Source organism: Salarias fasciatus, chromosome 3 (genome assembly GCF_902148845.1).
Source record: "Salarias fasciatus chromosome 3, fSalaFa1.1, whole genome shotgun sequence".
In the NCBI taxonomy this organism is placed as follows: domain Eukaryota; kingdom Metazoa; phylum Chordata; class Actinopteri; order Blenniiformes; family Blenniidae; genus Salarias; species Salarias fasciatus.
In genome coordinates, this window is record NC_043747.1 from 10500757 (window position 1) to 10528507 (window position 27751).

Genomic DNA, 27751 nt, shown 5'->3' on the forward strand with positions numbered 1-27751 from the left:
AGCAGTGTGAACGCCTCTCCATCACTTTATGCATGAGAACCATCTAAAGACGACACCGACAGAACAGAAAACAAAAGAAAGGATTATTTTTTAATATAATTTCACTTCATTTGAAGATTGTGGTTTTTCATTACTGAGCAAAGTTTACTGAAGTTTAAACAAGGACCAGCTAAACAGTACAGATTCCTGTAATTTCTTTTCATTCTCTTCATAAGGCTTTTGTGTGCTCTGGAAACTCCTAATTCCCAATACCCGTATATTTTTATATGAAAAACATCTCACTAACAGAGGTAGCGCCTTGTAAAGTTTTAAAAACTGCTATTTTTGTGCAAGAGAGGAGAGAGAACAGAGTGAACGGGTGCAAGAAAACAGAAGAAAGAAGTAAGGGAGCGGAAAGGTGGATTGTTTCCAAGGTCTGTAAAATAAATTCGAAGGTCAAAATTGACTACAATATATGAAATATTCCCACTGAAACAGGCAAATGACTGAGGAAAAAAAAAAAAAAAAGTCCCTGGAAAGCCTCAACTTATCGTCGGCCTACATACTTCCCGTTGCATTAATTCCTTACGAGCGGGTTCGTAATATTCATACAGCTTTAGTGGACGTATGTTCCGGGGCAGCGCCATAATTCACGGCGTCCTCTGCCACGGCGAAATTACCCGAACGCCGCGTTTAATGGGACCGACACCTACGGCCTCCTGCGGCGCGGCGATAGGCTGCCGCTGCGAGAGTGTCATCTGCATACATCAATATTCATGAGCGCCGTGCGCGGGCACGCTGGGAACCGTGAAAGTTTCCCAGGTAAGGCGGGGAGGGGAGCGGCGGGGTTTAATCTAGTGAAACGCGCAGAGGAATAATAGCTTTTCCGGGGGTGACGCCGTGACCTGTAGCCGGGTTGGGGGAAAAAAAAAACAAAAAAAAAAAAAAACGCGTTGCTTTGTGGCAAAATGTGCTCAACGAAATGTTATCGCTGTGGCCATGTGCACATGTCCAGCTCGTTAGAAAGGTCACACTCTCCGCTGGCCAGATGTGTTACTAATGGCTGTATAAATAACATTTTACAAATAAAGGCGTTGTACCCTCTTCATAACATCTGCTGCCGTCATTAAGGACTTGGCTTATGCTTTAATCATAAGCCATTATCAGGCTCCTTGCTCGGAGACTGAGGCGCACGGATAACGCGGCGCGCGATCCGGTGGGAGCGCAAAGTGCGTGAGCGGGAAGGGATCGAGACATCTGCTTCGTCTTTGTGTGTTTGTGTCGGATCCAGAAGAAATAAAGAAAAAGTTTCTTGTTCGAGCAACTTTTTTTTTTTTTTTTTCCTGTTTGTTTTGTTGTTTTTTTTTTTAATAATGCGACAATGTAGTTGGGGGGGAAGAGCGAGCACAGGAAGTGGCAGTTAAAGTCGGCGTCTCTGCCAGAGTAAACAGGAAATATCGAGCTCGTAAAGCCCTGATGGCTCGGTTTAACTGAATAATGCTCATTCTAAGATTATGCTAATGAGACATATGACGAGACGGGAGCGGGAGGAAGGCAGAAGCCTGTGTTTACACACACACACGCATGTGTGAGAGTGTGTGTGTGTGTAAGGATTGCGCTTATTCAAAACTCCGTAACGTACGACTTACATATGCAGTAAATTTAAACCAAATAAATCAGCGCGAAACTTCTCTGTGCACGTGTGTGAGTGAGTGTTTGCGTATTTGTGTGTAAAATGTGATTTGATGGAGGAGTTGCAAATGGAGTCTGGATACGTCTGAGTGTATGTGCAGCGTGTACAGCGGCGCCTTGAAATACTGCCACTCTTCATTTGGAGTCTGAATTATTCATTTTTTTGAGGCTTTATATCATTATTTGTTCATCCATTTTTAATCAAGTTATTCATTTGTTGGCTTTGTTTGTTTTCACTGGAATCCGACTGTTTTTGTTCGTTTTAATCATACGATTTTATGAGACCTTACAAAATATGCAGAGATGCAGAAGTCCTTTTTATTTATGAGAATTTTAAAGATTCTGTAACCAGCTCTATGTGTGTATTTATAACAGTACATTTAACATCACTTTAGCTTTATATAAAGGCTCCATAACTCAGGCAATCTGCAAATAAGTCAACTTAAATCATTGGAATTAGATGAATAATAAATTGGTCTAATGTATTGTAGACATGTGTGGCACAAAACAAAGGTATATAGAGGTGGAAGTTGCATTTAATGGAATAGTGGTTAGTGCACGTGCGTGTATTTATGTGTGAGTGCTCATACCCAGCTCCGGTCATCGTCTCGGAGGTGCCGACCGCCATGCTGACCACCTCCGTGACGTCCACGCGGCCGATGGCGGACGGGCTGCGCTCGCTCTCGTAGTAGCTGAGGAATCCGCCCTCCAACGTGCACCAGCGGCGCGTCATGTCTGCAAAGCACAGGATCGCCATCAGCAATCTGTGATGTGTGGGTTGAACCAAAAAGCAATTATTCACAGTTTACGGAGGATAACCTTGAGAGACGACTCATCTTGGGTTTAAAGGGGACCAAAAGGAAAATCACTAACAAATAAAACGACGTACAAAACAAGATATACACTTTTTCAGTACATAAAGTATCAATATAAAATTTCACACACACAGAGGATGTTTTGTTACTCTTACTTCTCCATCCCACAATTGCTGTGCGTGGGAACAAGGACTGAATATTCTTCAACGCATCCAAACCACTTCACTCTTAATCATCTGTTGTTGTGCCAGGCTTGTTTACATCAACAAAGACGGGGAAATCACAGTTTATTAAAAAAAAAATAACTTACAGCACGAGCCAGAAGGAGGTCGTAAGAATGGAAAATGTGTAAACAAAGGATAAATTCATTATTACAACCAAGCCAAACAAAACTGGAGTTGAGTGGCTGACTGGCGCCCATCCTTCAGTTGCAACAGGAAGAAGGAAAAAAAAAAGAGAAGAAAACAGCTTCTAAAGAAGGTGGAAGGCGCTGTTGCCCATCTACATGCACATGAACAGAAAAACTAGTTAAAAAGTTCAGAGACAGGAAGCTGTGTTTCAGCTTTCACTCGACATGCTCGATGTTGCACTGATTTGTGTGTATATTCCTCTCGAAAGAAGACTGAACGTGTCACACGTGGAGACGCTACGCGTAAATTATAACTTCAACATAACAGCGGTTGACAAGACATTTTTAAGATTCGACGTCAAATGCAAAAAAAAAAGAAGAAGAAGAAGAAAAAAAAAACCATCCGGTAATGAGACGAAGAAGAGTTCTGAAGTACTGTCAAACATCAAGTTTCATTTTCAAACTGCCAAAAGAAGTTTTAGCAGGAGGAAAGGTGTGAAGACACCCAACAGTTGCTGTTTGTCCAGATAAACAAATCTAAGTGCGAGTGACTTGGGTGTCACTTTTCAAAAAAGATGTACTATGTACAGTATGTGAGACCGCTTTGCAGACTTGCTCATTTAAAGCTGTTGAGAGACTCCAAGTACCAAGCGGATTTCAATCAACAAAACAAGATCTCAGTGGAAGAGGCTGGAAAACACACAGCATTGTCTTTCATGACGGTCTGACTGGGCGATTTACATAGCCAATGAGCATGAAGTTCATGAAAACATACCTAATTTTGGATTTTCAAAGTCACCGTGCCATCTGCTTTTTTTGTTCTGCAATACACGCACACATGCATGCATACACACACACACACACACACACACACACGCGCGCGCCATCCTAGCCCACACCCCCTGTCGCTTGCGATTCCAAAGTTTCCACTGTATTCATCTCATGAATATGCTAATTGTGCATTCCTCTGCCAACTGTGTGTGATGTTTCTGAAGGAACAGATATAGTTCCAATAAAAAAAGAAGTGTCTACAACTGGCTGTTAAAAGAAAAAGGATGTGATGAGCATGAGGAAGGAGGATGTCAGTTTTGCTCTATTCAACCTTTGCACTGCCTTTCTTTCGGGCTCTTTCTGACTTTTTTCTTTGTGCTTTCTGCTGGAAAAGAAATGAGGGGAAAAAAAAAAAGAGTGAAAAACAATTTGGACACGATTCTGTAAGCAGCTTTAAAAAGACTAATATCTGGCTGCTTACTGTGGCATTTAAAAAAAAATAAAATACTGTTCTTGTGACCCCACAGATTCCGGCTGCTGAAGATTCATCATCTCCATTTGAAAATGAATGCACATTTACCACTCTGGTACTTCTATGTGTGTGTGTGTGTGGGACTGAGAGAGAGAGAGAGAGAGAGAGGAAGGGAGAGGCAAAGTGTGTGGTATTTAAAGCCATTATCAATCCAATCTGCGACAGGACGCGGCGTTGTCTTGGCGACGGAGGCAACGCACTTCACTTTCAAACGTATCCCCGCATCGGCGAGGTTTTCCAGAAAATGTCATGTCCATCATTTTTCAACAGATGGTAGTTAAGTTTTTGTTTTCCGCCGTACTTTTCTGTAATTTTCCTCCGTCGTTCCACCTCAAGAACTGGAAACCGAAAGGCTTGCGGTCTCCACTCAATGATCCTCTTAATGAGCACGGTTGATTTTCTCATACATTGCTCTCTGAGGTGTTAGAAGCCTTTATAGTTAATTTGAAACTATTTTTATAACCATTCAAGTGGTCCTTTAAAACGAGTAATGTGTGAATCGAAGAGTACTGTGACTACGTTTACATGCAGCCAATAACCCTTTTCAAACCCTTTTCAAACTCGAATGTTGGCAATAACCCAATAGCGCGTGGCCACGTAAACACCCGCCAAAACCCGGAAAAGCTCATTTTCGAGATTTGTAAAACCCGATAAACACCGCTGGGTTACTCCTTTTCAAACTCGAAAGTGCCGCTATGTAAATAGATAACGAGTTAAGGGACATTGTTTTTGGTTCTGCGCATGCGCCAGCCGCAATGAATCATGGTCTTTTGAGTCCAGCAACGAGTAGGCGCGAAACTCACCACACTTTTGTCCGTGTGAGGCTTCCGTAACGCACGATGTGAACTGTTATTCTGAGCGCGCACATCGCACATGCTTCCTTCTGAAAGTCGGCGATTTGTATGGCCTGCAGAAAAATCATGTACAACAGAACAACTGTTCTGTCTGCGTTCTGTCTGCAGAACGGAGTCGCCGCAGCACAGTCTGCAGTCCAGTGGAGGAGGTTGCCAGATCTGTCGATCTAGCCGCTGAAAAAATCTGAAACTCGTAGAAAGCAGTCCAAACCTCCATCTCGGTTTAAAATGCACATTAAAACCGTATTTGTATGATTAAAAAAAAACACGTCATAAACACATAATCATTTATTCAACCCATCCAACGTGTTCAAAAAAGAAGCTTGGCGGAAACCTGCCCAATCTGGCAACACAGAGCCGCTCCGGTCAGAGCTGTTTTGTTTTGAGAACCGCATGACGCGCGCCGTGGTTTGGAAAGGGATATCCCGATTGAATGCGCTGACTTGTAAACGGGGTAACTCTGTCTGTTAAAGCATGTAAACGGGGTTTTCCTAATGTTTCAGAAACCCAGATATTGACCTGAACCTGAATTTTAGCTGCATGTAAACGTATTGTATGACTTTCAAAGGAAAATGGGATTTTTGTTTGTAAAATCTCCTCATTTCATTCTTTCTATGGTGGACAAGACAGTATGGAAAGTTTATTTTTGTCATATTTTGTCATATTTGACATATTGTTTATTTTCCTAATTTTTAATTTTCCTTCTTTAGGTCCCTAAAATTCATACCAATAAAGCAAATTTCGAAATGCTCACTCGTAGAGGAAAAGAATTTAAACATAATGAGACGAGATTAATTTAAATGAAGTGGAACCGAAGCTTCACACACTGAATAACTTCGGAGTCAGGGGTTCCACAATCAAATGCGGGAAGATCTCTGGTCGAGCTCGTTGGAATTCCCAATCAGCGCTGACCTTGAAATATGCAAATGAGTCGACTTGAATAATGAACATTACATTAAAGATACTAATAGATCTCATCCCGGTGTTGGAAAACGTGGCCTTCAGATCGTATCTCCTTGAACAGATGCCTGACAACATCTTCCATCTATATTGGGGACACACACACACACACACAAAAAGAAAAAAAAAAAAAAATGTTTTTAATTTCCTCTGCATGCCACTCCAAGGACAAAGATACTAAAAAAAAAAGCCCACTGTGAATCTGAGAGGCAAATTGCTACGGGATCCTGGGTCCAGACAATGTGGACCGATGAATGGGCTCTCTGCTCATGCAATTAGTTTTTGAAGAATTATTGTAATAATGACCAGAGCAATCATGGGTACGGATGCCCACATGATGCTATAATGGGCTTTAATATTGGAGGGCGGGCAGAGGAAGGGGATTCATGGGACTTAAAGGGTGCAGAAAGACTAAATATCCAACAAATATCACGTTGGGTGGAGCTCTTGATCTCCGACGGGTTTGAGGTGTGAATGAATATAATTAGAAATCCAGGGAAAAAAAAAAAACAAAACGCGGGCAGTAAGAGAAAATCTTAAAAAAACAAATTTGTACGAATGATGCAAGATGGAAAGCAGACAACAGGTGTGGGGTTGCCGGTTCAGTCCCTGAATGCCTGCAGGCTAAATGTGGAACAACTGCAATGAGTCTGATTCACTTCAATGTCGCTGTTTTTCAGCGGCGATGAAATCTGTGGCACGGGTTACTTCCTACCAGAGCAGTCAAAGCTTTTCCATCACGTTCAAGATATTCCACCAGGAAACTGGCTTCATCATATCAACCAATCAAAAGCTTCCCTTTTTCCCCTCTTTGTTTTGTAGTTCAGAATTTCCTTAGCGGGTGGGCCACCACGAGATTCTTAGCGCAATAGGCGGAACAATAGTGCTTGATTTACAATCAGGCAGCTGCGTCCATTGCCAGCTGTTCCCCCGCGCACACAGCGAAACGGCCCCCTCGCGGCCCAGCCGCTCGCCGCGGGAGTCCGCAACCAGCCGCCGCCGCAGACAACACCGGCGGAAGCCGACCGGAGCGCATACCTCCACCAACTAAATTGCTCCAATTAGCTTGGTTCGCCAAGAGTGCTCCCCCACACAGCCTTTTTATTTATTTATTTTTTTCTTTTCCTCAGAGAAAGAAAGAAAGGCCTCCAAACACACAATGTGGAACCTCCATTTCTATTTTTTTTTTCTTCAGCTGTTGGGAAAATGAGCTCGATGCTCAAAGAGAGCAGGTTGATTGGTCTCATCAAGTCATCAATGTGGCAATTAAAGCATCTTATTGTTGATCGACTGCATGGATCAAGTTATAGAATAACATGTTTACCCCAAAGTTTTGACTGATTGTGTATCAATGTTTGTTTGTTGTTGGGTTTTTTTTTTTATTAAATAAACTCCGTCGGATTCACCCAAAACTTCTCCCTAAAACTTTTTTATCAACATCGCACAGACACCTATTTCAGTATGCATCGAAATAGCAGAGCTGCGCCGGCTTTCCCAGCGAAATCACTCAGTCAGCCCTCCGCTCGCTCTCCCACCTCCAGCCGTCCCCGCCGATCTAATGCCGATCTCGCCATCAGACGAAAATATCTGCGATGAAGACATCTGCTGGACAGCTTGTCAGGGGCGCTGGAAATGGAAATGGAGGAACTGAAGGGATCTGAACGATCCGTCTGCGCCGGAATTACAGCGCACTTCATTACGGCGGTAGGAATTGACAGATATGGCGTGAGATAATGTAAAAACACGGGCTCTCGCGCACGATTCCGGCCCCTGGCTGCGGCGCTCGCAAACAGAAGAGCAGCCGTCTCGACAAAGACACTCCAAAGAGCATATTAGATCAAGACAAATTGTTTAAACAGGCTTTTGTGTATTTTTTCATAAAATATACAACATAACGGAATAAATGCGACTACCCAGAAATTCCAGTCATTTAAAGTTCGTCGACAGCTAATTCCTTAAGCAAAACAGTAGAGATTTGGTTCATTATCAAAAAGGCCGAGTTGCTTCAAGTAATTGAATTGTTCATATGGGCTCAGATTTGTGTCCTCAATGAACTAATTCTCCTTCTATTCCTCTCTTTTCTTCCCCCGTTGCCTCTCCTCTATCCGGCGGTTGCGAGTTACTGTTGCAGGCAAAAAAACCCCCAAAAAACAGTGCACTGCTGATGAGGAAAAATACAAAACTAATCAGAAATTAGGGGTGCCATTTCCCCGCTGCCACTCACCATTTCCGACAGTAACTGCTTACTGTCTCTCTTTTCCTCCCAGGAGCACGCACACACCAAGACACACACACACACACACACACACACACACACACAAATGAAGTACACACTCCGGGATGTGGGAGTAGCGTGAGTCACTCATGAGTCCGGACTTCATCTCAGCTCGTTTCTGCTTTATGAGCCGGGTATTTTGGGTGAGCGCGGCACAACAGGAAGAATGAAACACTCCGGCGTTGTTTTTGTGCGTGCCGGTAAAAACAAAGCGAACGTCGGATTTATAAATATAATCCAGATTACGAGCGAGCTTTCTGCTAAAAGCCGAGCGGCATTAAGGTTTTATTTCATTATGGCGGACTGGCGCAACGATTCCTCATGCCACCTCTCTCAATGCCATTACCAAAATTGCTTGCCAAATTAATTTATGTCAGACTATGAAGTTACTCTCCATTAGTGGAGGCACAGAAGTCAATTGGAGTCGTCTCCAGACAAAAAATAATAAGAAGGCGAAGTTTAAGACGGTGTGGCAGAGTGCTTTTATTAAGCCCCAAGCACAAGCTTTGAATTATTAAGAACTCGGGCACATCTATAGGCCATCAAACCATTAGCCTGGGAGCAGAAGGCATCCTGGAGTACATTCAAAAATACCCCATCGCTCCAAACGCACCAAGTCCCGACTGTACCTCCTCGTGATTGAAGGGGTTGGAGCACACCGAGTGTTAAACTGTGAATTTCTCAGCGAATGCAGCTGCTGTTAAAGCCCCATTAAGGCACAGGAGCCAAACTGGTGTCTCCATAATGGATGAAATAACAAGGCATTTATCGGCCAAAATATTACCAGCACTTATCTGAGGGGCGATGACTCCGGGACGCTGCGGCGTCTGCAGAGTGGAGCGTAATGCACCGCTGTGGCTAAAATGGCCCTCGAACAATTTGACGGCTGTACCGTTAGCTCCATTTGAAGCGTTTCGCCGTAAACCAAATGCTGTCACATCAACAGACTGTTTTTTTTTTTTTTTTAAGACAGGTAATAGATTGCTTTTCTTTTGCTCCAGTAAAGTTAGTGGCAGGGCAAAGAAATTAAAGAAAAACGCTGACATCGGCCCGCTCTCATCAACAGTGGGAGGCAGATCGGTAGGTAGGTAGATACATTCTTTTATTGATCCCAGAAGACATTCCAAACTGCATGACAGCGTTGGGAGCGTTTTAAAGTTGTTGTTTTTAGCTGATTGCTTTGTTTTGCACGCCACAGTTTCAGTGTTTTTTACTTGCGAGGGGTGAGATTTTTTTTTTAGATAGAGGTGGAGTCGTGATGAGCAGAGACGGATCAGGATCAACTGTTCTCACAGCAGTTCAGAGAGATGCTTGTTGGGTTAACTGGTGACTGAGGTGAATACTGGGATCCATGGGTAAGCTTAAGACAAATGCTTTCTGTAATATAATTAATAACTGCGACTAAGTCCATTTTCATAAATGGATGTTCAAACAATTTATTCCTCAGTTGAGAATCAATCAGACACTTTATTTAAAATCTGTTTCAAACATTACACAGTTTACATTCTGGACATATTGGATTTGGTTGTATCAAAGTCCCAAAAACACATTTATGATTGCTAAAACCAAATAAATGGAAAAAAAAAAAAAAAAAAGCCAAGCTGCAATCCCTTAACGAGCAAAATAAAAACACACTTCATTTGTGCAGATAATGATATTTCCAAGAAACACTGGGATCCATCTTCTGCGGCTCTTCTCACGGGCATCTTCCCAGACCTCGGCCCTGTTCATTAGGCAGCATATATAAGCACCGATGAGAGCACAGCGTGCGCGTGGGGTGATGGAAATTGGGATGGATGTCTTGCTCGACATGAAGGAAACTCAGCTTCTTCAAGTGGCAGGTTGCGTTTTCCTCCTCCACCCCCACCGCCTCGCGCTCCCCGTCTCACTCCTCCACTTCCCCGGTAACCCTCTTCCCCGGAGGCAGCTCCCAAAGCCGGCTCCTTCTCCTAATTACCCACGGGCCCCAGAAATGCTCCAGCTGTTTGGAGATGTGGGACCATCGCGGAGCAGGAGGTGCATCAACAGCAGCTGAGGAACTTCGGGTGCGAAACGGAGCCTGATTAAAAGTTTTAAACTGTCATGGAAGACAAAGGGAGGAGGACTCGGAAGTTTCGGAGAAGCCATTTCAGGTGCGTTTCAGAGGGACTGTATCAAATCTCCTCAGTTTAATTTTTCCTTTCGGCTGACCCCCAAGCCGCCCCGTGCTTCCGCCGAGCGGGCTGTCTCCTCCACTTCTGCCTGACAAGAACTCCCGGAGGGACGGACGCAGGACGCATTTGAAAGACAGATTCATTGATCGTTTTGACTGGACTGTTTGCTGTACGGATTAAACGATTGGCAGTTTGACAGCTGACAGACTGACGCTGATTGATCGATCAGCGCTTAACTGGAGTGGACCCCTGACAAACACGCGGTTTAAATTGCTTACAAATGGATTGATGGATTGATTGGCCTTGCCGGTGGGGGTTTTTGCAAAAAAAGCGTGAGCTCGCACTCACCGTCTCGTCCGCGGCGTTCCGGCGTGGCCCTGCCGAGGCCGGAGGAGATGTAGAGGAAGCCATCCATGAAGAGCGAGGCGTCGGACAGCGAGGCGTTGTCAGACCACGGCTCAAGGCTTGGGAAGTCTGCGAGGAGAAGAGACGCAGGGGGATGAGCAAGGATGCGGTCTTTTCCGGAGGATCTAATTGTTGCGGCGCACCATTCTGATCCACCGCGTCCATCCCTGCCTCGTCGTTTTATCTGCACTTAGAGCAACACAGCTTTCTGGCTTTCTTGCTTCACAACTTCATGAATTTGGCACAGCGCCTCAGAACGCCATTTATCTTCAGCTCTCAGTCCCAGTTATGAGACATTTTTAAGACAATTGTAAAACTGCAGACTGTATGATTTAATCACATAGTTTTATTGGTCTCCCGATCTATTCTTTTCTTTTTTTTTTTTATGTGATTTTATTACTGTGGATGAGTATGCATGTATTTTGAATGTGTTCATGCTTGCACACGCCTAAATATATATGTGCAGGTGTTTGTTAATGCAAATATTTGTAATTTTGAGGCATTTTTAAAAACAATTTCGACAGCATTTTTGCCTCACGCGTAAATTTTGAAACACTGTTTAACAAAAAGAATAAAAAGCATTGACGTTCTTGAATATAAAGCGAAATAAAAACCAGAAAAGCAGTATGAGGCACTCGAGAGCAGCCATTTGACAGTCATCTCTAATGACAGGTTCCACTCTTTCAGCTGAAAACTTCAAACATTCCTCTGAAGTCAGTCTTTCTGCCCTGAATCTACTCTATCAGTGTAATAAAGGTCACAATCTGCTAAAACGCCTCACAGACATCACATTCAATGTGCTGTCTCCAAGGTCAAACTCTCTTTCTTGTCTGTCTGTCCAGTTACATCTCTTGCAACATCGAAAATTACACTTGAAAATAGATATTTGATTGAAAAAGCTACTGCTTTCTCCGGTAACTGTTGAATTTACCGCTGGTGTATCTAGCAGCAGTGGATATCACACCGGGGAGAAACACTTTCAAGAAATGGCTACATACTTGCAAATCTATTCGGCTAGATTCATTTATGCAACGTTGTTAAAAATGCACATTGAACCGTCATTTAACCGATCGTTAATGAATATCTCAATATGCCATTTTTTTCTTCTTCCGAGTTTAAACCTTCTACACCAACTTGAAAAGGGCTTGTTCAGCAGCACCTGCAACAAATCATGCAGGGAGTTTAAAAATATCATTTTTCCCCCCTCCAACACGTTTAATCAATAGCAACAGCAACATATCAGACATTTGCTACTCTGAAATGTGAAATCTGAATTTCATGCCTCTTCAAAAAGTAAGTTTATTTGCACTTGGTCACAAGTCGATGACTGAGGTATCATCATAAATCCCAGATTCTCCTCTTGGGTGTAAATTCAATATACTGAGTGGTTGAAAGACATCCAATGAGAATATTTCACAGGTAATTTGTGTAGTACAATTTCACAAACTGACTCATTTAAACAAAAACAAATACATTTCCAGAGTGATTTCATCTTGATTGGCATGAGAATGAAGCATGCATCTGACTGGATTACTGCCACAACAGCAGCCATCGAGATACCACTGCGGCGCTGTCCAAGTTCCATCACACGTCAATCACAGCCGAGCAAAATCAATGTGGATTTAAACACAGGAAGTGTTTTAGATCGAGATCGCACTAATCCCAACATCTGGGTTCTACAAACACGTGACTCCAGAACCTGCTTCATGGCGGCTGCTTGTGGCCCGACCTTCATGTTGCTTTGAGCATTTTTATGTAAAGTTGCACTATTATATATTTTTTTTAATTTTTCAGGAGTAGCATAAAAAAACATGGCGATATAAGCTCTAATAGTCACACTGCAAAGTCAAAGATAAGCTACTCTGAGAGCATTTCAAGGCGCACATCTCCACTTACTGTATCTGTTAAAAAATGAGTTTTAGACTCTCCCCGATTCATCTTTGTCCATTTAAATTACAAGTCTTCCTTGCTCATTTGTATCACCCCCTCTCTCTCTCTCTTTTTTTTTTTTCTTCTAAACTGCTTCGACTCATCCTTTTCTTGCTCGCTTTAAGAGCTCCCCACATTCAACCTTATCATTCTCAGATTCAATTAGCTTCAATTCTGGGGTTCAATTTTCTGCCAGAGCCTCTGCAATATCTCTCAGATTTTATCTCCGCTACCTCCAGCACTCTCATCACGCAAGGTAAAATAACTTTAATTGAAACCACTTTTAATTGAAGTGACATTTCCACCCTTTACTGACACCGCTGACGCCTCATCTCCAGGCCGCGCGTCGTCCGGGAGAGGAAAAACAATCGGATAATTTAACAAGACAGCCTATTCTCCCTGTGTCAGTGTCCTGTGCGTGGACTCATTATGTCAGAGTAATTAATTGTGCTCACATGTGCATTAATAATCTTTACTTTCAGCGAACTATGATTTCAGTTAAACTTCTCTCCTGAGAAAAAAAATACGCCAAGTAGATTTTACAGATCACTTCCGAACGCCGAATGGAAATCTCCGTTGAGGCGGTTGAAGCATATCTTAGAATTAACACTTAAAATATATATTGTGTGATTACAACAGATCACAATTTGGGCTCGTATGCAAGATTAGGATCATATCTTCCGATTTCTTCTACCTGTCCAAGGTTACGGTTTTGAATAATGGCAGAAAAAGTGTTTTGGCAAGACCCGAGGATGTCACTGAGAAGCTGACCTTTTGGCTGAAAATGTCACCACTTCATTATCTTATCCTTTTGGACATTTGTGGGAAACTGTGTCATAATTAGTGAATTAAATTTTGATTTACAGCCTCGAACTGCCACGGTAACCTTGACCCGAGGCGACTGAAATCTAATCCGTCTAACGAACACGTGGCGTTCAGATGCAGATGCTTTCTCCCAGACCGGCCCTTTGTAAATATTTGTCGACGCTTGCCAGAGTTCGAGTCTGTAGTTCGAGGCAGTAGATATGTATGTGGCTGGCAGGATCATCCATCCATATCCACTGGCGCGTCCCAGTGGAGGGTGGAGTGACTCAGGCTGCAGCGCTGGCCAACACGGGGGACCTTGGATTTGTCTGCATCTAAAAATGGCTTCGGAAAGCAACATAAATGGTGTAAAAGGGGGGCGAGAGGAAGCGCAAGAGTGAAGCTAACCGTGCTGGAATGAAAAGGCTAAAAGCTCACCTCTGTGCGACTGTATTCTCCGTTCTACTGTACGTTCACTGAACAAGTTTTGTGGACTGTGAAGCAGCTTGGAAAGCTTTGATGAACCGATATGTTTGGAGCTTTGAGATAAAAAATAAACAGCACGGGCTTCATCGTCACCAGAGACTACAAGTTCATTTGGGTTCATGCGTCCTCGCCGTGAACTAATGACTAGAACGATGCGCTCTTCGGAGTTTGTTGGGTTCGGTCGAGGTTTCCTCCATGGGGACAAGTGCACCATCCTGCTTTTCTGATGGCAGCATGAAGATTTTCCTCTGTTTTATTTTTCACTTCACCATTTAGTCTGATCAGGATCATATCAGGGTTTTTTTTCCTGATTCAGGTCTACACACTGCTGTAGTTCATGTTCCCCGGTTTAAGTGGAGGCTTGAGAATCATGGATGTATGGATGAGAGATACACAGATGGGAGAATCTCGTGCAAACGTGTTGGTGTGTTGAAAAAGCCTACTTGACAGATGAAAAGAAAAGACAAAATACCAAAAAATTAAAGGCACAATGAAATTTGTTCTACTGAGGATCCTGATTTTAGAGCAAAGGGGAAAAAAACATGAAAAATAAAAGAAAATAGGAAAAGTCATGGGAATCTTGTAAAGTTTTGCTTCAGTTATTAAATCTGTCCTTGATGTCCTTTTCTGAAACTGCTCTTGACAGCAGGAAATGTTGTGAATCCTAATTTTTTCACCTCCACTGTAAAAAAGCCCAAGAGAGATCTATCTGAAATCATGGAACATTCTCATCAATGGGTTGAACTTCTGAGTCACAGAATCTAATCAGCCGATCCTTCAGTACAAGGTAACATAAATCATATTTATGAGGTCTGGAGATTGAATGAAAGAAAAAGGTAATACCACCAAAACAACGTCTGACCACGACTGTCAGCAGCAGAGAGACAAACACAACAGACATATCCTCGTACTGGATGATGCCGTACGAGGCTCAACAGTCCCTCTGGGCCTCTAAAGCTGGACTCTGTTAAGATGGGACTGTGGTGTCTGTGGGGGCGGCTGGTTGAGAAGTCTGGCCTGCGCCGATTGGCTCGGTCCCCAGCGAGGGGAGGTGACATGACGGAGCGCTCAATTAGCCATCTGGTCGCCCACGGCGCCGGTCGCAAAGCGGTCCCCGGCAAGCGGGTGGACAGTGGGGTAATCAGAGGGGTTCGGGCACGAACGCGCACACGCGTGCGTCAAACGGCAGCAAGAAACGGAGAACACAGTACGTGTGAAAAGCGTAGAAGGGATGCTCTCACAGTTCTCAAACACACATGGAGATGTAAAGAGGGAGAGGGGGGGAAAAAAAGAGAGAGAGAGAACACTGAAGCAGGAGAACAAGAGTACAAAGGCAGTGGCTGAGGCGAAATCCAAAAAAAATACACAAACAAGGTCAAAAAAACAATCGGGATCAAAACAGGCAGGCGAAAAAACAGACAGCTGGAGAGCTCAAACAAAGGGAACAAAGACAATCAGGCACGTGGAAACGGAGCAGTGTGTAAAGCGAGAAGCTGATGAGGGAATGGAAGGTGATTAGGTGAACTGGAGTGTGCTGGTTGATTCTACTGGTGGGAAACAAGAACATCAGACAATCTGCATGAACAAGGAGATAAAAGAAGGCAAGAATGGTTACACTAGGCTAGTAGGGGAAAGAAACGATTCATCCAAAAATAAATGCACTTACAGTTACTGTCCATCTACTCAGGCACGTGTAGGGGAACTAATTACCGAGGCCGTGGTGCACATGCACAAAATATTTTCCCCAAGTTACAAAGAGACTGATATGGGGTGTTTACAAAAAAATTACAACTTGGGAAACATTTTTGATAAGTGTTGTGATTTCAGGGGTTCCGAGCACCATTGGACACGCTCGAAACACAACAAAACTTTTCCATTTTCACTTGAAAATGTTGGGGGAAAATGGGGCTTTAGGTAAAGCTAATGGAGAAAATAAACACATTCATCACAATGCCAAATGAATACTTGAGGTAAATTTAAATCAGTTCCATTCAGTTTTCAGCACTGATTTGAGGTTTCTTAACTGTAAAACTAATTCCAGTTTGAGTCCACACTTGGGGGGCTTTTGGCGTCAAGTTCACTTCTTCTCCCTGAGCATCATGGGCTAAACATGTGCAATTTGAGGTTAATCGGTGCCTCCAAATTGCCTGTTGTGTGTTTGTCCTGTGATTGACTGCCGACTTGCCCCCATGACCGAGTCTTAGATGAAGCAGAGCAAAAGACTGACGGACATTGAAAAGCAATCCCATAAATTAGGTAAGGCACAACAAAAAAAGAAGAAAGAAAAAATGTGAAACAGATGTCATACAGTTAAGACATCTACAGGAGTACAAGTATTCCTAACTTAACTTTTCTCAACTTTTCTAAATTTAGACCAAACACACACTTGAACTCTCCAGCAGCAGCGGCACATGACCTCCTGACCATCTAACCGGACAAGTCATGTGTCTCGACCAAAAAAAAAAAAATCCATAAACATCATCAAAAGCTGCCTGAGTCTCACAGTGTGGTGAACAACGGAGTGGAATGAAAACGGGGCTTCTGATTTAGTGTGTTTGTGCGCCGGTCTTCATCTTTTTATTATCCACACAGAAAGCCTGCCGGATAAATTTTTAATGCGCCACGAGATTTGAAGCGTCAGGGATGCTAGGACGGCGACAATAAAACTTCTCTCTCTCTCCAAATCCACAGTGTGTCATTTAGGAAGGAGCAGAATGATGTCAACAGCGAGAGGCATTGCCGCATGGCTCCGCTTTTACAGTACAGCCGCCTCCCGGGTGGAGCGGAGAGCCCCAATAAAACAGAATTTACATGTTTGCATTGTTCTGTTTACAGATGAGACATTAGCCGAGGCTTTGATTGGAAAATTCACTATGAAATCGTTGGCAGGCTTGAATATTTCTATGGTAAAACCACTTATTTTTACAAAGTTAGCAACTTGCCTACCTATGGTTGGAGTTTTGTTTAAAAAAAAAAAGCTCCATCATTTAGAGATTGTACGCACACAATTGGTCACATTACAGTGTTTATTGTGGAATGTGTTGTTCATAATGCTAAAGCCAGAGAGGATTACCACCCTCAGCTCTATGGAGCTTTGTAATTTTTTTTTTACACTCTTTCCACTCATTGTTTGGGTTTTTAAGCTCTCAACATTACTGTTATGGTTCGGTCTCATTTTCAGCCGCAGCAGGGAGGGGCATTGAGTTCAGAAATCTTATAAACTCGACTGTATGCGACCTCCCCACCACCCAGAAAGCAAACAAACAGACAAACAGATGTGTTCTTTAGGGGGCCGGTTGACAAAAGCAATGCCAAGCCTTGAATGAAAATCGGACTTCTGTTTGCTGAGAGGACACACAAATGACAAATAATGTTGGCGTTCAGTTATTCTTCAATTTGTTTTATTGTCCCTCCCACATCATTCAAACACACAAACACACATTTATAGAACTGCGTGAGTAATAATGATGGATCCAAATGACAAAATAAGCTTCACTGCCAAATCATGAATGTACAAGTTATGGAGTGAGTCATTAAAACTCTGAGCTGGGGATCTTGGCATACAGAGAGAGAGAGAGAAAAAAAAAAAGCTGTGAAAGATATTTTGTTGTAACTGATACAAAAATATATTTCTTTTAATTATTTCCGTCTGCTTAAAAAAAAAAAGTGATCTGACTTGAAAACAGTTCTCTGTGTTACGTTAATTCAAATTTTGGAAAAATAAACATCTTTTCTCATTTAACACACGCTTCTGAAGAACTCACTGTAGAGCGTCCAAACCGCCAGATCAAGCTCCGGAAGTTATTCTATCTTTTTCCCAACATTTTCCCGTTATTTGCTTCAATACATGAACACGTTTGTTATTACAGTCACTTTAGGTAGAAATACACGGAAAAGGTTTCTTTGTAAACTTTCACCATTTAGTGTTGAAGCCTAATGTTCTTCGGTCTGTAAAGACTGAATCATCCAGGTCCTTCAGAGACGAACTGGATTTGCTTTCATTCTGAAGCCATTTCACCTCTTATTAAAAAAAGAAAAAAAGATGGAGTTTTTAAGATAAGAAATGAAACATCTATTGAAACTAAAGTGAATCTAGCTTGCCTTTTCAGACAGGAATCTTTAGTAATGTAAGTATTACTTAAGGTAAAACTGTGCAGCTCGAATCTTTCAAACTGCTGAATAAAATAAATCTCTTCAGCCGACTGGATGATTGATGTGACCCGGTTCATGTTTTGTCTCCTGAATACTTGCAGATAAACCTGAACTAAAAACGGTATTCTTGGTAGTAAGGTGGAAGCTGAAGCCGAACAGCAAGATTCCCCCTCCGTTCCGGGGGACTGAACAGCCGGATTTAGACTTTATAGGAAGTGACACATCCAAACGAGCGTGAGGCGGCGAACTGGCGAAACGGCCGAGCGGCAGGTGGAGCGCAGTTTTCTAATGCTGCACACCTGCAAAAACTTGTCAACATTACCAGAAAATGCCAATGGGACAGGAGCCCGTCCAACGATGGAAACTGCTTTGGTCTCGTCTGAAACCTTCATGAATGGTCAGACTTCAAATTTCATCACAGCAATTTAGGTTCATTATGTTATTTCCATTTTATTTTGAGGGGTGTTGCTACCATTGCAGAGCTTCCAACAAAATCTTTATTTATTTGCTTCATTCTATAAATCGAACAGGCAAAAAAAACAAGTTTTGCGCTCGGACTGACTGTCTTACAAAGAGGCGAATTTAGAAACTCAACATTTATCACCTGAAGGGAAAGACAGTGTGCAGGTGACATAGCTTACAAACTATTGACCCATTCTTCAATTGTTTAATATAAATTCCATGTGTCTCCTTGAACTGCGAGACGAAAAACCTTTTTGGAAAAACATCTGGAGTGCAGATAAAATGGAAACCATCTATTAAAGTGAAGATCCACCTGTGGCTTCAGAGCCGCGGGTTGCAGATCCTGATTTTTGCTGTAGATGTGGACGTTCGGCGCCTCCAGCCACGCTGTATTCGAACACCAGTTTGGCTGACTTCACCAGAGGACGCATACGAAAAGTCCATATCGCCAGAGAAGGGGTTCATGCTATGTCGACAGGTTTACACATTTACGGATCAGAGTAAACACATATACATTCTGCATTTCGCAGTTCTCCAAACGCATTTGCATATGACACTCACACCCCAACAAGACACTTTCACTTACGGATTTGTCACATTAATAACTGCGGCACCATGTCGGCTATAGCTAATTAGCTCAGAAAAAGTGGCATCAACATACCTCACATAGGTTTTTGATTTATTGCTTTATTCATACGGTTGCGTACGGGAATACGCTGTACATGAAAAAAATAATAAAAGGACCTAAAAATATACAAAACAGCACCACAGTGGACACCTTTGACTATAAGAGATAGAGCCATCATTGGAAGCGCCCTCGGGGGTTCCGAAAACGTGCGCGGCGCCTGCCCCGGAGAGCCGCTACCGGCTCCTTTCAACAGAATCTGGGATGGAGAAATGCAAATGAAGGCGTCCCAACGATATCCCAAGGTGCACTGGGGCGAGCAGGTGTGGGCGGGCGGACGAGGTCCGCGGGGGCTCGCCTTGCGTGCGCTCGCGCGTCGGCGGCGAGAAGGAGCTAATGAAGTGGCCGCGCTCCGCTATCACTGGATGTCGTGACGCCGGAGCTACAAATGAGCCGCTGTGGAGGGAGCCGCCTGCGGAGGGGGTTCAGGGACGAGCCGGCTGTCAGCTTTGTTTTTCATTCACTATCTCCCAGGGAAATGAAGTTTTGGGGGTTGCAGAGGAAGGCGGGGGTCCTATTTTTATTTTTACAAACTGGGAGTGTGATTCACACCGCGGCGCATGGGGGAGGGGGGGGGGGGGGAAAGCGGCGATGTTTTCTGCACACTAAGAGATAGCCCAATTTAGACTTTAAGTTTTGCAAGGAGTCAGAATCCTTCAGGGTGTCTGATTGTTTATTGCTGCCTCATTCTGGTCTCCCACCAGGGGGGTCATGAATTTGGGGAAGGACTGGCTTTGCCACCATTTGTTTGAATATAGTGCGCGCTTTACGGCACTACATGGCGGCTGAATCGGGGCCTCAAGTGCACCCTTGATGTGGATGCATCTTGCTGCGGATACATAAAAGCGAGAGAAAAAGTCTTTGCGCCCACAGACACGTGCAACAGCCGACGGATGAAAAACCTTTTGTCTGTCCTTATGTTACCTTGCGTGTGTGCAATCATTATCTTGTTGAACATTTCAACCGTAACCCATGGCCGAGGTCTCTCCAACTCCAAAGCCGCTCTGAACTCAGCTTTGTCCTCAGCACTGGCTCCTTTTATTCCGCTCTCTATCTTCCCTCTGTCAACGCCACGCTATACAGTAGGGAGGTCGCCGTGTGGGTATTGAATTGTTCCCAGATTTTTTTTTTTTTTTTTTTTGCCAGACATAACACTGCGCACAACAACTGAAAAAAAAAAAAAGAAAGAAAAAAAAGTTCAATTTCTGTTTAATCAAATTTTTCTCGAGTCTGTCTGCAAACTCAGGGGGCCCCGCATTCGCAAAAACAATGCAGACGCCACTTTCCAGCAGCTCTGTGTGATGTGACAATGTGTCCGACAGTGGGAAAAATGTCAAAGAGGGAATGTGGACAGTGCGCTGCGCGGAGCCTTGATCTGCTCACAGCGCCACGAGTTAATCTTTCGACAATACAAATAAATCCTAGAATGCGAAAACAGCGGTACAGTCTGGTCTTGGCCTTTCTTTTTTTTTTTTTTCTCAAACTTGACTACATATCTGCATGCTGTCTTCTGTAGTGCTGAAACAAAAAAAGCCTGCAAGAATAACTATATCTCTGGACTCCTTATTTGGGTTATACTGCAGTCAATCTAACGACTTTGTGGACATTTCGAAGGTTTTGTTGTGCTTCTTTTTTTCCTCTTGTCAAAATAATACTAAAACAAGAGCACAACTCGCCACAAGCATCTCTGTCTCCCAAAGTATTACATGTATTACAAATGGAAATTTGGAATGGCTGTTTAGTAGAAGACATTTATGCAATACTAGGAAAACAATTCTAATTAAGCTCAATAAGGTGTGGAAAAAAGAACAATGTCATATTCTCTTTTAGATTTTCCCCTTGTTAGCTCTCAGGCCAATATACCATACAGTACCACTTTATACCACAAGGTGGTGTTGTGATCTATTCTCTGGACAACAAAAGATGATTCTGCAGCAGCCAATAACCTCTGAGAGTGTGAGAATGAACAAAAAAACAGCCAAGCTTTTAAGAAGTAATCCTTACTCCAAAGCTGTTTTTGCACATAAACTCACTTTGCAACAAAACGAGTCTAACTTTGTTTTAATAGTTGGATCATAAAGTTAGGAAGTTAAAATTGACATAAGAGTATCATCCAGACTTTTTAAAAACACTACTTATTATTATATGGAATATTAATATCAACACCAAGCTTACTGCGAACTGTCCGCCATCTTTTATTCTTCCAGCAAACCTCGTACAATCCTTTCTTTTTAGAGATTCAACAGAAGAAATCAGGCTCAAAGTGAGAGGCAGGACTTTAATTTTACGCAGTGTATCTTTAAACCCTTGGTACACGTGGGGGAAAACAGAAAACCAACACGAACCAGTGGACTGTGACGGGATGTAAACTCTGACCTCCCGTACACGCAAACACCGCCGCTTCCTCGCCCCCTCTCTCTGCCATACTAAATAAAGGCTGCGCTGCTTCTTGCGCCCGGTACCGAATCTCGATCTGAACATAAATCACGGGGCTGCAGAACTGTCAAAAATAAACGTAATTTCAGGGAATGGTGGACCGGCTTTTCCAGGATATTAAGAAAACATTACCGCCTCCGTGCCGTCACGTGTATAGAGATGTTGAGACTGGAATGAAAATAAGACGCTGTCCTTAAGGGAGCACCTGACCCCGGGTTAACATCACTACCAGGAGTCGCTTCCTGGTGCCCACTGTCATTTAGTCCTAATTTGCAAAGTGCTGCACTGGCGACTGTCCCCGAGGCGAGATCTCCAACTGGAGCCGAAGAACTGCGTCAATCAGCAAGACGAGCGTTCGGATTTCCGTGCACCTTCCGTGACCCGGGTCTGGCCTGCCGTCAGCAGCTGGAGAGTTTAGTTGGACTTCCGTCTGTTTGTTAACGGCGAAGCTCGACAACTTCCAGACACATAATGAGCGCAGAGAGTCTGCTGGCATGCCCCGCGTTTTCAGATGGACAATGCCACACGCGTTGGATGTGCGCGCCTTTGTCTGCGCGCGTGTCCTCAAGCACACCTCCAAGTAATGGCCGTCGCCATGGCGACCAGGTGACCCCCCCCCTCTGTGCCAGCAATTAGAGAGTCCCTAACAGGCGCCGGCGCCGGAGAGCGTACACAGATGCGGTGCATACATTATGTAAAAATACAGTTCCCCGAGAAAAGTCCCTCCCCTCCCTCCCTCCCTTCCCCGACGGCCCCAGCCGCCGCCTCTCGCGCTCCTTTAATCTAACACATTCTTATCATCGGCCCCGTGTGGAAGCACGCCGAAACAAAACACACCCATCGCGAGGAAGTCGCACGACACGGCACAGATGTGCTGCGCCTGCAACGCCGGGCACACGAGGCGGGTAATACAAAGGAGAGATGGAACAAAAAAGAAAAACAGAAAGAGTTGACACAGAAAAAGAAAAACAGACGGGGAAAAAAAAGAGATGGAACTTTTAACTGAAAACTCCCTCGCTTCAAATTTGTGGGTTTTTCTGCCTTCATTTCCTATTCATGGCAGAGGAAACAAAAAACTCCCACTGTGCTTTTATGAATGTGGCTGCGCAGCAGTGAGTATGAGTTTTAAACATGATTGGCTTGTTAAAGTATAAAGACAATGGGCAGAATATATGATGGTTATAAAAGTTGGACTTGCACAGCGAGAGATTTCACGATTTACGAGAGCATAGGGATTTTTCTTTCTTTTTGTTTTTTTCTTAACGTTTGGGTGAGATTTGGCCAGGAGAATACATGAGTTGCTCTGCTTCTCTGCTGAGATCCGCGGCTTGGTCACCTTGAACTTGAAGATCTGTTGCTTATCTGCTCTGATCATCACTGAATGCATGAACACGAACGGGAAATAATACAATTTGATGCGTTTAACAAGAGGAAAACTGTGCAACTGACATCAGCTCAAAATTCTAAAAATCATTGTCCGTCCTGATCAGACTCGATTTAAGAGTGAAACATCAGCAGGGTTCCAGACCTTTGCCTGGGAAAGAGTTCACGCGAGGTGACGTACCAGATAGCTTGTTCTGGTGCAGGAACTCCATCTGCAGCTTCTGCCCGGCGCGCTGAGCCAGGAGGTACGGGGTGGAGTAGGTTGGATCCCCAGTGGCGCACATCACATCTGCGCCACTGAACACCAGCGCCATGGTCTGCAGCACGTCAGCCGACTCCACAGCTTCGCACAGCGCCTGCACCAACGAGACCAGACGGGATAAATACTGCGGCTTCTTTTTTATTTACTAAGGCTCCCATAAGGACTCGCAATCAGCTCTAACTGCCTCTAATAAAGCCACCCGTTTAAATTATTTCAGCTTGTTTGTATTAAATCAGGTTTGAAGCAGATTTTCCTTTTTTAATGTAAGCCTACCTGTCACTGAACCTTTCCCGCTGTGAAAACCTAATAAAAAGACTGAGTAAGTAGAGTAGCGGCTCATTAGATTTCTGAGTAGCTTCCCAGAGCTGGATTAATACCTTTAAAATTTTCAGATCCCAGACAATAAAGCCGTGAAAATCTCTAGAAATGCAAGTGCGGTCTCACTTCCCCGTGTAGGAGGAGCCGCTCGGCGTGCGACTGTGTCTGAACGCCAGGTTGATAGAGGACAAAGAGTCTATAAAACCAAGTCGGGAAACCGTATAAAGTTTAGAATTGAGTTCCACCCGCTGATCTCAAAAGACAAGTTACACTATGATCAAACTTTAATGCTCCCTGTGGGAATCATTAAAGCACTAATCCCTGTGAAAAAAAAAAAAAGAAAAAAATGAATACGGCAAATAAGAACAGGACAAATGGGTCATATTAAATATAATGAAACTAACAATTTTTAAGAAGAGAAATGTGGGAATCAAGAGACCATACAGAGAGAAAAGGAACACAGCGAAAATACAGAGCAGATGAACACTGTGTGAAGACGGGCAAATATGATATGAATATATATTTCGTAGAATCAATATGCTTGAAGTGAGAAAAAGTTGAAAAGGTTTGTCAGTGTGTGCAACATAATGCTGGGCTTCAATTAAACTGACTTAACCTCATTTACAACAAGTCTTCCTATTAATCACATTTTAATTGCATGAAAATAAATAAACTGAGCTACACTGACACAACAAAATCATTTGTCAAGAATAAAAAAACTCAAATAACTCAGCCATCCGTGCCTGAGGCTATAAACGCTCGGATTGCTTTCGCTGGTATCTAACTTCTCCGGCGCATATTTTGCACACAGCTGCACTCTTATCCAGTCTTCCGTCCCACAGTTTCAGAAAATTAAACACACCATTTATTACGATGACGGGACCTGAAAGGAATTCTCGCAGGTGAACTGAGAAATGTTCTGCGTTCCAGTGCGCAAGGCAGGATTGACAAATGCAGTTTTTCTGGAATTAATTCATCACAGCGCGAGGTCAATACTAAATACTGACCCGATATATACAATACAATCAACGTAGAGTCGACTCATTCACATATGAATAGGAGTGTGAATAAGACCAATAATCTAAACCACATTCAGACTGTTGAAGTGGAAACGTTCACTATACATGTGAAAGTCCATCTCTCTCTCTCTCTTTACAGTGAATGCCTTCATTTCATAATGAAGGGGAAATGACTGCAGCATGTGCGCACAAAGGTCACCTGTGCTGTTGCAGGAGTTCCTAAAATGTCACACTGGTTAAAGGTGGGTGCAGGTTGCCAGGTTTGCCAAAAGAAAGCTCTGTAACTGGAAGAAAGCATTTTAAAACCTCAAACATAATATGAATGCATTTGCTATGACAGGTTAACTGTGGAGGTGGACTATAACGGTATTCACACTCATTACGGTTATATAGTGGTAAATGGTGGGCAGTGTGTAGTGGTGAGCACTCAGTCTCATAGTTGAAAGGACTCTGGTTTGATGGCCAGGCTTAGTAGTTTCATGCAGCTTTGTGACAGGATGTATTTTCATTTATATCTGTCTTCACAGTGAAATAGTAATTGCAAATTGCGTTTAGGCAATCCCTTATACAATTTCACCTCCATGTCTCAGTTTACAGCACATATTCTCGCGCTGAAGGTCTTCAGATGGGTGGTTATATAACAGACGTTTCTGTATAAAACCGATGTCTTGCACTAAAGTCCCTCCAAAGTGGTCCGAACATTCCTCCCCATGTTTTCGAGAGAAAGCCCAGCTCCACAACAACAGCCAGAGCAGAGCGCGACAGGCCGAGACACCTGTCAGTCAGAGACGGAAACTTGATGATCTCCACGCTGAAAGACTGTATTTTACAACTGCCACCCACAGATAGGAAGGGGAGAGAAGTTAACGCGTTCTGAGCCTCACTTCTGCCTGTCTCCTTCTGTAAAGTTAAAAAAAGAAGAAGAAAAAAAAAAGAAGTTATTTCACCTTGACTTAAATGCAGACTGAATGTTGTTCAGTGACAGCGCTCTAGATTACAGGAACTGCCCTGTAAGATGAACACAAGACTTCAGCTTTCACCCACTGGAGCCTGCTGAACTTCTGCATCTATTAATACACAAAGCCGAATGCCTCCTTTAATAGCAGCAAAGCAGCTTATGCATATACAGTATGTGTAATGTCTGGCCGCGGAGGTGCACTTTGTTAAACACTTTACTTGTTTCACATCCAGCTGAGAGAAGCAAGATGAAAGTAGCAAAAAGTCTGACTGAGGAAAATATTTTCTTTCTCCGGCTGTCTCTTTCTATCTGTCCAGTCAATTGATGTGACATTGTGCGCGATGACCCGCAACAAAGTGGATCAACAGAGGAGTCGAGTGGCAAATAGCGGAATTTCAACCAAAGGCGTCTCCTTTCATTGGGCCGGAGCCAAGTCAGTAGGCTGCATCGATCGGCCACAAACAAGCAATATCCGTCTGAAAGCGAGGGACGGCGGAGGCTGTGCATACACGCGCACAAACAAAGAACCTGTCGATATAACCTGCAACCCACACAAAGGGCCTGCACCCAGATAAGGATGTTTAAATATGGGTGTTTAAAACGGCGAGCTTCACGCGTCTAGTTTTTCGAAATTCATTGATTAAAACAAAAAAAAAAAAAAACTGTAAGAAGAAAAAAAACTAATTATGAAAAGCTGTGATGAGTTCATTCTCTCCCCTCATACGTGCACGCTCGTACTCAAAGACAGGGTCAGACTACAGCAAAACAGTCCCAAGCAACTTGGCCTTGTTCTGTATCGTCTCTGGAAATGACCTTCCGTGTCATAGCAATTACTGTAGCCACAAGAGGGATTGTGTGTGTGTATGTGTGTGTGTGAGGGTGTGTAATGATATAAGAAGGTCCTTTGACACCCCCTTTCTCTAGGTCGTGCGGTCTGCGGAGACTCGGGTGGAGGTCACTGGGATATGAGCTTCTAGCGGGGGACGTGGGAACAGAGGAGGATCGGTGCCGTACGAAAACACAATAAGCGCACACGGTTAAGATTATGTAAGGACACGCTGACGCGCTCTCATATAAATCACTTCACGAGATTTCTTTCATTACTTGAAATGACACTTTAAACGGTGATTTGTTGCACGCGCCGCGCGGGTTTCACGACCCCGGAGCCAATAAAAACCTGTTAAAATGCCATCGCGTGATTTCAAAATTGCATGAATGTCAACGAGGAAATTGCTCATATTATTGTCTTTGTTCCAGAGAGAACTCCCAGAGGAGCGGGCTTTATATAGCTTTTGTTATTTCATATTCGTACTTTTCCAGAGTAAGTAAACGTGACACGGAACTGGAACAATGTGTCCGGTGAGATTAGACTCAGCGTCCTTGTTTATCTTAAAAAAAATAACTTTATTTTAACTTTGTGTTGCGTGTAATTCATTACTTTATTAGGATTAATTGGTAGAGGTGTGTCATATTCCAATTCTGAGGTTGGGGGTCTAATCTTACCCTGTTTTTGTGTCCTTGGGCAACGCATCGAACCTGAACTGGTCAATCTGACAATTACAGACAAAATATATCAGAATTGTAGTAAGAAAATAGAGAATATAGGCAAGGAAAAGACTGCTAACACAAATATTTGTGTCATATTTTACCCTCCACTTCCTTCTTATTTCATTGGGATTTCGAGGTTGAGAGGAAAAGATCCGGACTGATCCCTAAAGTTATCCTGCCGCTGCCAAACCCCACTAAGATCTCCGGCGGACCTGCTGGAGGAGCGTTTAATATTTCAGAGCACATACACTGGTGTATGTTGAATCATGGTGTGTATAATGGCTCCATGACACATTGATCCCTCTCAAATCTGTTAAGCCAGTTTATAAAGGCGGACCAGACAGTGAGAAAGCAAACACAAACACCCACTTCCACCTCTTCCTCAACCTTTCCCTCCTTCTTTATTTCGCTCACATACACAAAGACATACACTTCTGTGCTGGTCAGACCCTTTTAGGCAGCCACAGTCTGTGTCTGTCACACTTCTTTGACACCACCCAAGAAAAAAGAAAAAGAAAAACCTC

The 27751-nt window shown here is 43.4% G+C and overlaps 1 protein-coding gene across 3 annotated transcripts in view; it reads right to left on the bottom strand.

Annotated features, from left to right (window-relative positions):
* Positions 1-27751, bottom strand: part of arap2 (ArfGAP with RhoGAP domain, ankyrin repeat and PH domain 2) — a 123682-nt gene that overhangs the window by 34611 nt on the left and 61320 nt on the right. For all 3 annotated transcript variants that reach the window (XM_030087984.1, XM_030087982.1, XM_030087983.1), the window contains exons 14-16: positions 23304-23478; positions 10729-10854; positions 2262-2406 (exon numbers count right to left, since the gene is read on the bottom strand). In XM_030087984.1, coding sequence (XP_029943844.1) covers positions 2262-2406; positions 10729-10854; positions 23304-23478 — 446 coding nt within the window. The remainder of the gene's footprint in view (positions 1-2261; positions 2407-10728; positions 10855-23303; positions 23479-27751) is intronic.